Source organism: Branchiostoma belcheri, unplaced genomic scaffold, assembly GCF_001625305.1.
Source record: "Branchiostoma belcheri isolate BF01 breed outbred unplaced genomic scaffold, Haploidv18h27 scaffold96, whole genome shotgun sequence".
In the NCBI taxonomy this organism is placed as follows: domain Eukaryota; kingdom Metazoa; phylum Chordata; class Leptocardii; order Amphioxiformes; family Branchiostomatidae; genus Branchiostoma; species Branchiostoma belcheri.
In genome coordinates, this window is record NW_017804642.1 from 25,079 (window position 1) to 36,557 (window position 11,479).

Consider the following 11,479-nt stretch of genomic DNA (forward strand, 5'->3'; position numbering starts at 1 on the left):
GGTAATAGTCCCGGTATTGAAGATCTGCAAACCGTTTGCATTTGTCTTGTTTGGTTTTGGATTTATAAGTGTTTGAAGTTTTAAGGGCAGCCTTAAGGTAGGATTAGGGTTAGGGCTTTCCGGACGTACCAGAAAGGTCAACTTTGGTGTCGTTTGAAAGGTAATAACCCCAGTAGAAATTTCCTGCAAACCGTTTGCATTTATCTTGTTTGGTTTTGGATTTATAACTGTTTGAAGTTTTAAGGGCAGCCTTAAGGTAGGATTAGGGTTAGGGCTTTCCGGACGAACCAGAAGGTCAAATTTGGTGTCGTTTGAAAGGTAATAACCCCAGTAAGAATTTACTGCAAACCGTTTGCATTTATCTTGTTTGGTTTCGGATTTATAAGTGTTTGAAGTTTTAAGGGCAGCCTTAAGGTAGGATTAGGGTTAGGGCTTTCCGGACGAACCAGAAGGTCAAATTTGGTGTCGTTTGAAAGGTAATAGTCCCAGTAAGAATTTACTGCAAACCGTTTGCATTTATCTTGTTTGGTTTTGGATTTATAAGTGTTTGAAGTTTTAAGGGCTTTCTTAAGGTAGGATTAGGGTTAGGGCTTTCCGGACGTACCAGAAGGTCAAATTTGATGTCATTCGAAAGGTAATAGTCCCGGTATTGAAGATCTGCAAACCGTTTGTATTTGTCTTGTTTGGTTTTGGATTTATAAGTGTTTGAAGTTTTAAGGGCAGCCTTAAGGTAGAATTAGGGTTAGGGCTTTCCGGACGTACCAGAAGGTCAAATTTGATGTCATTCGAAAGGTAATAGTCCCGGTATTGAAGATCTGCAAACCGTTTGTATTTGTCTTGTTTGGTTTTGGATTTATAAGTGTTTGAAGTTTTAAGGGCAGCCTTAAGGTAGGATTAGGGTTAGGGCTTTCCGGACGTACCAAAAGGTCAAATTTGGTGTCATTTGAAAGGTAATAACCCCAGTAGAAAGATCTGCAAACCGTTTGCATTTATCTTGTTTGGTTTTGGATTTATAACTGTGTGAAGTTTTAAGGGCAGCCTTAAAGTACGATTAGGGTTAGGGCTTTCCGGACGTACCAGAAGGTCAAATTTGGTGTCGTTTGAAAGGTAATAACCCCAGTAAGAAGATCTGCAAACCGTTTGCATTTATCTTGTTTGGTTTGGATTTATAAGTGTTTGAAGTTTTAAGGGCAGCCTTAAGGTAGGATTAGGGTTAGGGCTTTCCGGACGTACCAAAAGGTTAAATTTGGTGTCATTCGAAAGGTACTAGTCCTAGTAAGAATTTACTGCAAACCGTTTGCATTTATCTTGTTTGGTTTTGGATTTATAAGTGTTTGAAGTTTTAAGGGCAGCCTTAAGGTAGGATTAGGGTTAGGGCTTTTAGGACGTACCAGAAGGTCAAATTTGATGCCATTTGAAAGGTAATAGTCCCGTTATTGAAGATCTGCAAACCGTTTGCATTTATCTTATTTGTTTTTGGATTTATAAGTGTTTGAAGTTTTAAGGGCAGCCTTAAGGTAGGATTAGGGTTAGGGCTTTCCGGACGTACCAGAAGGTCAAATTTGGTGTCGTTCGAAAGGTAATAGTCCCAGTAAGAATTTACTGCAAACCGTTTGCATTTATCTTGTTTGGTTTGGGATTTATAAGTGTTTGAAGTTTTAAGGGCAGCCTTAAGGTAGGATTAGGGTTAGGGCTTTCCGGACGTACCAGAAGGTCAAATTTGGTGTCATTCGAAAGGTAATAGTCCCGGTATTAAAGGTCCGCAAACTGTTTGCAGTTATCTTGTTTAGTTTTGGATTTATAAGTGTTTGAAGTTTTAAGGGCAGCCTTAAGGTATGATTAGGGTTAGGGCTTTCCGAACGTACCAGAAGGTCGAATTTGGTGTCGTTTGGAAGGTAATAGCCCCAGTAAGAATTTACTGCAAACTGTTTGCGTCTATCTTGTTTGGTATTGGATTTTTAAGAGTTTGAAGTTTTAAGGGCAGCCTTAATAACCGATCTCAGTTTGCGCGCTACCATAGTGTTACATCAAGTTGGAAGGAATTTTCGTACGGCGTGGCCCAAGGCTCAAAATTAGGTCCAATCCTCTTTGTCATCTACATTAATGACGCCCTTGAAGACTTGTTAGACCGCTATAAATTCGTTGAGGATCTGTCCGTATGCGAAAGTAGAATGCAAATGCTTTTTAAGATCATTGCAATACAAACATCATTCGACCAGGTGAATAGTTGGGCATTAGAAAATGATATTATCCTGAAAGGCGATAAGTGTAAGTTACTAATGATTTCGTTTATGACAGACTGCCCCCTGCCCCCAAAATTTTAACTTAATGATACCCCTCTTTAATACACAGAGAATGCATATGCATATCGGCTTATGGTTATCACCTTATGTAACCCTATCTAGACCGGGCTTTTTTGGGCTTGGTGGGACCGGGGGAGGCTCATTTGACCCCCAGCCTCAGAACTCGCGAACGGTATGTCGTATGACCACCAAATTTTCAGAAGATGGTGTAATAGTAACAATTTATCTTATCTACAATTTTATGACGTAATATGACGTCATTATGATGTCATTATTGTGATTTTATTGGCCAAAACCGTCTAGATAGGTTATTCCCTGAAAACTAAATGGTATACAACATAAAATTACCAAAAGTGTTTATGACAGAATATAAGGGTGTACTAAGTCTTATGTTGCCCATAGCAACACCGATGACGTTATGAAATGACGTCATGCATATTTAAGTTATCCGCCATTTTGGATCATCAATCTTGAATTTTAAAAATATTTTTTCAGTATAAAGCCTAAAATACGTTGTAAACAGACTAAAGACTATATACCGGTTCTAATGATATGGTCCGCCATCTTGGATTTTGACCAATGACGTCATCAAATTAGCATAAATTATGCATTTTTAATTATAAAATTTACATAATATTATCTGGGATGTTATTAATATTAGAAACCATTTGTACTTACTTGTACTTGTGTAATTTGACATAAAACCCATAAAATTCTATTGTTGAAACTGACACTACTAAATTTAATAAAAAATGCCTGTCAGAAACCCGTTGCCATGGCAACACAAAAAAAATATACCCATTAGGACGACGCCCTAACCCACCTATGTCTCCCCTCCCTGGAAAACAGGAGAGAAAACCTAAGTCTTAAGTTTGATAAACCCTTGCTAAGTTCCCCCACATTTAGAGGCTGGTTACCTCCAACCCGTTCGGAAGTTCATGCTAAAAACCTTAAAAGTTAAAAACAACTCTGCATCCCACTGGCAAAAACAAACACCTACAAAAACAGCCCTATCCCGTACTTCACTCAACTATTGAACAAATATACCTGTTAAAATCTCGTGTCAAGTGTCAATTATCACATCAATTATTACAGCCTATTAAGGACCTTTTCAATATTTTCTTATTCTGCAATTTCTTATAATATATATATATATATATAACTTAGAGAGAGAGAGAGAGAGAAAGAGAGTGGGATGGATGGATGGATAGATAGATAGATAGATAGATAGATAGATAGATAGATAGATAGATAGATAGATAGATAGATAGATAGATACATAAATAGATAGATAAATAGATAGGTATAGATATACGTTCATTGTTTAAGGGAATAGCCCTTTCACAGATTTTCATAGATTATAGAAATGACATAATAGCAATAACATTGTTTACTAAACATTCCATACCGTTCAGGCCTTCGTGTGTTTTATTGTGTAACTTGCGTTTTGCTCACCGTTTTTCCCATTTTCGACTCCCATTCAATAGTGCCGAAGTTGTCAAACGTGCCCAAATATTTTGCATCGAGTTCTACAGTTTTTCTGGTTGGATCTAGTGGTGTCGGAGTTGCCTCGTTCACTTTCCTGTCATCGGTGTGGTCAAACAGGAACTTGACATCAAACCTCGCCCCATCGTCAGTGTCGTTGTCGTATTTGACCTCGCATGTAAACGTGACTTTCCATGTAGTCAAGTCAATAACGGGTGGGTGAAGGACTGGATTCTCGGTAATTTCTGGAACATCCTCTGCAATAGAAAAAAATACGTGTTACTCTGTGACTCTGTTTTGTTACTCTGTCAACTATGTATGTATATGTGTATTGTATGCATGAATGAATGCCAGGACGACCCCAGTTTCAAAGTTTACTGCCTTAAGCATATTCTGGAATGAAATAAAACTTGTGTCGGTAAATGATTGGCCTAGCCTCTGCTGGCAGATTAGCCGCTACCGCTAGAATTCATTCATACCTTTGCCATGCAAAAGTATATTTATTCATTTTGGGATTTAGCCACTTTTTCAGACCAGAAAATTACACACACACACACACACACACACACACACACACACACACACACACACACATATATGTATATATAAATAAAGTAAAATAAAAGACTAAAATTAAAATACCTAAGACAGAAAGTTTAAACGTGCTAGTAAATTTAAAAAAAAAATAAAAAAATCACACTTCTCTATATTCGGGGCCCCTTAAAATCTGGAATTTGGTTCACATGGTTCCTTTTTAAAATCGGAAATTGATCTCATTTGGAAGCAAATGTACACAAAGTTGAGCAAAGGCAGTGGAAGAATAACATTTGTTACATTTTACTTTGGCGAGTATTTACTCTCCAATAACTTTTGTTATTTTCAAATTTTACCCGTTACCCCTGGGCCGGCCCGGGACTCCCACGCGGCCAAACGGTACAAGTATGAAAATTACTCGGAATGACAAGATCCATTGCGGAGCAACCGATTTCTTGTGTTGTAGCGGCCGACAAGATTATACTTCTTGCAGTTCGCTCAGATCTCTCATTTTGGGCCGAATTCAGTATGTTAGATGGGGGATAGGATAAAGACATTATTAATTAGCGAGTGTTATCATTGGTCAATTTTGTGCATTGTTTTTCGGCACTCCGGAGTTTCTCGTGTCGAAGTTTACCCATCTCGAGCCACAGAGCTAACAATTATGTTAACTGAATGTTTAGATAATATCATAACAACAACATTTTGCAAGTTTAGTTGGACTGTCCAAGAAAGGAACGATTCTGTTGGTAAGTATTGACCACCATGCGGCGTTATACCGGTTCCGGAAGTTCGAACGACCCCATGCGTTGACCTGTGTTCGATTGGAGAGGTCAAGACTCTTCTCAAGGGATTAGATCCTCACAAGGCGAGTGGCCCGGACGATCTCCCAACATGGACTCTCAAGCATTACGCAGAGGACTTTGCTCCTGTCCTCACTCACCTGTTCAACGATTCGTATGAAGAGGGCACTGTACCTAGCGCATGGAAGGCTGCAAATGTTGTCCCTGTGCCCAAGTCAAAGGGTGGAAACCGCCCCAATGAGATGAGGCCAGTGTCCCTCTTACCAGTAGCAGCCAAGATCATGGAACGGTGCATACTGAAGAGACTTCTGCCCTCTATTGCACCCGCCATTAGAAACCAGTACGCCTACCTGAAGGGTTCTTCAACTGTCTTAGCTGTCATTAGGATGGTGCATACGTGGCTGACTGCCTTAGACGCAAGACGTCACGCAGCAGTCCATGCATTGTTCGCAGATATGAGCAAAGCATTTGATAGAGTCAATCACGCAATCCTCCTTCAACGAGAAAACGACGTGGTAACCAACCCACGCATGGTAGCCTGGATACAGAACTATCTGCAGGACCGTACCCAGTAGTGGTTGTTAACGGTAAAGTCAGCGAGTGGAGGGTACTGACTTCGGGGGTTCCTCAGGGAGGTGTTCTGTCGCCATACCTTTTCCTCCTGTTTATGAGTACTCGAGACGCAGTCTACAGCGACACTCTCGATGTCGGTTACGCGGACGACGTGGGTTTGTCCCGGTCAATCTCCCTGGGGAAGGATGGCGTCGATAACAGTATGAGAGAGGAAGCGCTACAGCTTGATTCCTGGGCAAAGTGCAACGACATGTTGCTGAACGGAAAAAAAAGTCAGTGCCTGTTGATCTGCTTCAGCAGAAACATTCCTCTTTTACCACCACTGTTTCTCGGAGGTGAATCTGTACCATTCACAAGCGTCGCAAAGGGCCTTGGGTTCATCTTCGACTGCAAGCTGTCTTGGAACGACCATGTACAATCCCTCGTTTCAAAGGCCTCGAGCAGGCTGCACTATCTCCGACTACTGACCAAACAGGGAATGAGCGTGGCTGACCTTGGCCAGATTTATCTGTCACTTATTCGCAGCGTGCTTGAATACGGTCACGTTCTGCTGGTGGGTTGCAGGAAAGAACAATCGGACAGTATCGAACGTGTACAGAAACGGGCCCTCCGCATCATCTCTCTCGGCGGCAGACGAACAGTCCCTAACCTACCTTCTTTGAAGGAGAGAAGCTGCAGCAGTAAAACTCTTTAAGGACATGTTAAAGCCTGATCATCCGCTGCACGATCTCGTGCCTCCTCAAAGATGCACAGCCACTGGCAGGAATCTGAGGAACAATAGTGCGTTCACTCTTCCCAAGGCCAGAACTGAACGACTGAGAAAGTATTTCCTGCACACTGCAGTCAGACTTTATAATAACTCTATTTCCTAGACCAACCACCAACCTGTGAGCTTGGATCTTGGTGCAGTGTTTGTTACTATATGTATTTTTGTCAGGATATTTAGCATACATGGTATGTACAATTGTTTTTGTAACAAACCTACACAATTCAGGGCATATGGACATGTACATGTATATGTGTGTATTTCCCTGTCAATGTATGTTTGAAGAAGAAATAAAAATGATCACCAACATGTGGGATGTGATTAAGATAAAGCAAGCAGGAAACAGCGGGGTGTCATCGCAGGATATGTCAGTATAGGGATAGAAAGTAAAGAAGTTGAGAAATGGAGAAAAATAAAAATTGAAGGAACTACTAGATTTAGAGAAGGTGTTGAGGTAAGGATGAGAGCGGGGAGTAAGGTAAGAATGAGAGAGGGGAGAATGAGAGGGAAGTAATGTGAGAATAAGAGAGGGGAGGAAGGATGAAAGGGAAGAAGGAAAGCACAAAACTACACAGGGACAAAGGGTGGTGTAGACAAAGGCGCGATCCCCATAAGTCAAGGGAGGGCGCAGTGGGAATAGATAACTATAATCACTGCGCGCTGATTGGATCAGACTAATGAGTACATCTGTGATTACCATATATGTACATAAGAGACAAAGTGCCCTGTGCCTCTTTTCGAATTCTTCCGACACTTACCAGAGGGGCGCGACGGAGACTGGCGATCAGCGCGAGAGGAAATAGCGGATAATTGCTGGTGGAGGGGTAGCCAAGGGGCTCGTTGGGAGCTTAAGATTTCTTTAAAAAATTACAAATTGAGTAAATTTTACTGAATGCGATACTCACTGACGCATTTTCCATACGCGTCTCCCCAGACTTCGCCATTAGGACATGGCTCTTGGTTCCCTGCAGGATGAAAAAAAAACATGTATATTAAATATGCAACGAAAACATTTGCCCATAATTACCCAACAAATAAAATTGAAGCAAAAGTATTGTTGAACCACGTTGTCCTTTTGTCAGTTAAATTGGTTAACTTGGTGTTTTTTTGTCTCCTTTAACCCTCAACAGAACACCTTCCCGGACTGATTAATCTGTACACCTGGGGTCCGCGCGGACCCCAGAACAGTTTTTTGCTAATTTTTAGAAATTATCAACATGCTACCAGCTCAATTGTTTTGCAAACTGATGTGGAAACCTCTGTGTCCCCATTACATACAAAAATCATACATTTTGAACTTTTTCTATTTTTTGGTGAAGAAAAGAAGACAAAAAGAAATACCCGATTTTTAAACCCATTTCAGACTAAAGGGGCTTTTGAGGCCCAACTTTGATCTCAGATAGCGGCTAAACGGCTTGCGCTAGAAGTATCAAATTTGGAAACCTTTCCTAAAATGTCTCTTGAAAAAAGTTCATATTAGTTTAATACTAGTAAGCTGATGTTTTTTTGTGTTGCCATTGCAACGGGTTTCTAGCAGGCAGTTTTTTTGAAAATAGAAGTAATTTTGGTTTAAACATAAAAATTTTCTGAGTTTTATATTAAATTACACTAATTTTCCAACATTAATAACATCTACATAATTAAATATAAGTTAAATCATTTAATATGCACAGAATATGCTAATTTGATGACGTCATTGGTCAAAATCCAATATGGCGGACTATATAATTAGCTCTGACGTCATATGACGTCATAATTACACCAAATTTATTAAAATTTAATTCTATTACTGCACCATTCTCTGAAAACTTGTTAGACATACGATGAGTGCATAGAAACATATAAAAACGGAAATAAGGTAATGTATAAGAACGCCAGTGCATCCATTATGATCGAAAGCCGGCTGGGGTCCGCGCGGACCCCAAAAGAAAATCAGATATAATTTTTTTATAAATGGTAGAAACGGAGTTTTCTGCACTGTATTGAGAGACAACTTTGTGGGTGACAATTACCTAAAATTTCAGAAAAAAATCTTTAGAAACAAAAAAGATATTACAGAATATATAGTGCTGGGGTCCGCGCGGACCCCAGGTGTACTGTTTAGGGTTAAATCCATTATTATATGGCCACTAGAATGACGTGATAAAATCTGATGAAAATGTAATGTCATTGACTGAAAACTTGTCATATGCCTTTGGGTTGCTGTAAAATTTAAGGTTGATGAAGAGAACAAACTCATGAAATGACGTCAATTAAGACCTCTGGTCTTCGTTTAACAGCTACATTGTCAAAATCTGGTCATTAAATAAAAACTTCTCAATGCTAGTCTAAAAGTACGAAATGCCGTTCAATTGAGCTTCAGAGGCAAAGTCGACAAATTGCACATAGCCAGCGTCAAGTACTTACCAGCACAGTACGCTTGGTCACACCCAGGTGTGGGTGATAGGCAGTACGCATAGAAGTCAACCCCCGCATTGTCAGCGCATTTTTTGACAAGAATGGGAATGCTGTTGCTGCAGTAGTTACCCGGAACACCGTAATTGGCACACACGACCCTGTCTGCTACCTGGCTGTTAATGGGATGGGGACCGTCAAGCCAAAGAGGAACCCGAGTTCCACAGTGGTACGGCTCTACGAAGACTTCTGGAATACGCACACTCTGACTGTGTGCCTCAAACCTGTACCATCCCTTTGTCAGTCTGTTGTCACATATGTAGAGGTCGCTTGGGCCGGGGACGAACGCCGTGCTTCTGTTCGGGTCCACTATCGTGTTATTGTAGGCGGTGTCGCATATTTCGTCGTCCGTAATGTTGCAGGGATCTTGTCCCAGTGACGTTTCTGTAAAACAAATATAATACAGGTATATAGGCGTCAAAATTATAACCACGTTCTGATACGTTAGTAACATTCAATAAATGCATTTTCATTAACATGTGTTGACAGTGTTTACATTTAATTTATAGGACTTACAGGTTATAGATGAAATAAATAAATAAATGAATACATGTGGAATACGTTATACCTATTTTATAGCATTTAGAACATTTACAGATGCACATTGTGCAAAGAAAGGCCTAGTTTACTCTATACTTAATGATTGCGTATTGCTATTGATAAAAATGTTCTGCACAAGTTCAAGTGATATATCTTTTTTTAATTTTAATTTGAATAAATTATGGCATGCATAGGTCACCTGTCAATTGAATTCTGAAAAAAATAATCGCATGTACTACTAATAATTGAGGTAGTTAAAGAAGTAGAAAAGACCATTTGTTAAAATAGGCTTTTGCTAATCATGAACCATTTCCATAATTGATGAGATTAAAAAAATTATAGGTACTAATTTGGAAATAATACGAATTCGGGAATTTCATTAATCTCCACAAATTTAATTTACCATAACTATATAACAGTACATAGTGACAATGGTAGGATATAAACTATTAATGAAAATAAAATACTAGGCAAACGTATATCAAGGAATAGGATGCCTAAAACCGGAAAGTAAAGGTAGAGGACAACATTGCAATGCCACATTGAAACAATAAACGTACCACAGTCCACCTGGTACAACTGGACTCCTCCATACACCAACTTCCCAACCGTTTCCCAGTCTATCACGTTTCCATGGTAACTGCTATCGTTCATGAACTGTTGTAATATTTGTGATTCGGTCATGACATAATCCCAGACGTTGAAATTTGAGATATCCCCAGAGAAAGCTTGGTTAAGTTGGAATGCTCCACCCGGAGTATCCTGATCTTGACCAAGGATCCAAACTCCACTTGGATCAACTGACCCTCCTCTAGACGAAGCAGTACCGGAAGTTACTAAACATCCATCTTTGTACATTTTCCAGTCGCCACTGGAACTCCGCCCGGTGAAGCATACCAAATGCCACATGCCATCCAACACATGAAGGTTGAAGAAGCCAGTGCCAGAGTTGTGCATATTGGCCTAAAGGGTCAAAATTGTAAATTCATTGACGAGGAAAAAAGGCAACACAGTGACTTAATTTTTTTTTTATATTCCGACTACTAAAAGGAAATTACCATTGCCTATAATTTGACGTTAGAAGTGAATATAGTATAAACGACATATTTTGTTAATGATATAAAATGTGGTGGCCTTTATATCTTTCTTAAATTAACCGATAGGAGCAAGGGACGCACAGCAAATGTTGTCCGACCCCTGTCGCCAAACAGGTAAAGTTCATTATGATTTCGCTGGGTGGCGTAGCTGAACAATGTTCCACTATGACCGGCGTCTGTTCTCATGCGGACACAAGCCGTCACTGCAGTCAGGGAAGATGTCAGCGTAGTTTCAAGTCGTACGTAGTCATGTTGGGTCATTGTTGAAGGAAATCTCAAAACTTCTCCACAACTCTGGTTTGACTGGCACACTAGAATATAAAATAGATACGTTTTGTTCAACTAAATGTGTTTCTACCACAAGAAAAAAAAGAAAGAAAAGCTCTGCCAGTTTTATATGGTAGACTTTAAGAGCTACAATACTACGACCTACTTAGCACCACAACACAGTTATTTCTGTAAGCATTTAGCTTACGGATATTTTTCTACATCTCATCTGTAGATATCTGAGATATATTTTGCAGCTGTTGTAGCGTGCCGTGAAAGGTTAATATAAATAAGAATGAAGATGACAATTATTCCTGCATAGTTCAAAGGGGTAATCTCTATCCCTGGTTGCCATTTCTCGTTATGCGGCAGTGCATCGTGCCTCGGTGTTCTTATTACCTAATGTTTAGGTTTGTACGAAGGTCAATTTTGTTGCGCAAACACGACGTCACTTGACATGCATAGCAAACCTCAATTCACTTGACAAGTAGGTCCTTCTTTACCTTTTGACTGTGATAGCTATTCCCTTTTTTAATTTTCTAAATTCCCTTTTTAGGCTTTACAGAAACAATAGTTTCCAGAGATTTCTATTTGACTGTTGCTTACAGTTTGAACGGCTAAAACATATACTATCTATCTATATCTATCACTATATCT

The 11,479-nt window shown here is 39.8% G+C and overlaps 1 protein-coding gene across 1 annotated transcript in view; it reads right to left on the minus strand.

Moving 5' to 3' along the window:
- Nucleotides 1-3,721: 3,721 nt before the first annotated feature.
- The window catches only part of LOC109461809, an 11,121-nt gene continuing 3,363 nt past the window's right edge, over nt 3,722-11,479 (minus strand). The window contains exons 2-6 of the mRNA XM_019758255.1: nt 10,637-10,866; nt 10,019-10,421; nt 8,871-9,302; nt 7,370-7,429; nt 3,722-4,045 (exon numbers count right to left, since the gene is read on the minus strand). Of these exons, the coding sequence (XP_019613814.1) occupies nt 3,732-4,045; nt 7,370-7,429; nt 8,871-9,302; nt 10,019-10,421; nt 10,637-10,866 (1,439 nt within the window). The 3' untranslated portion in view covers nt 3,722-3,731. The remainder of the gene's footprint in view (nt 4,046-7,369; nt 7,430-8,870; nt 9,303-10,018; nt 10,422-10,636; nt 10,867-11,479) is intronic.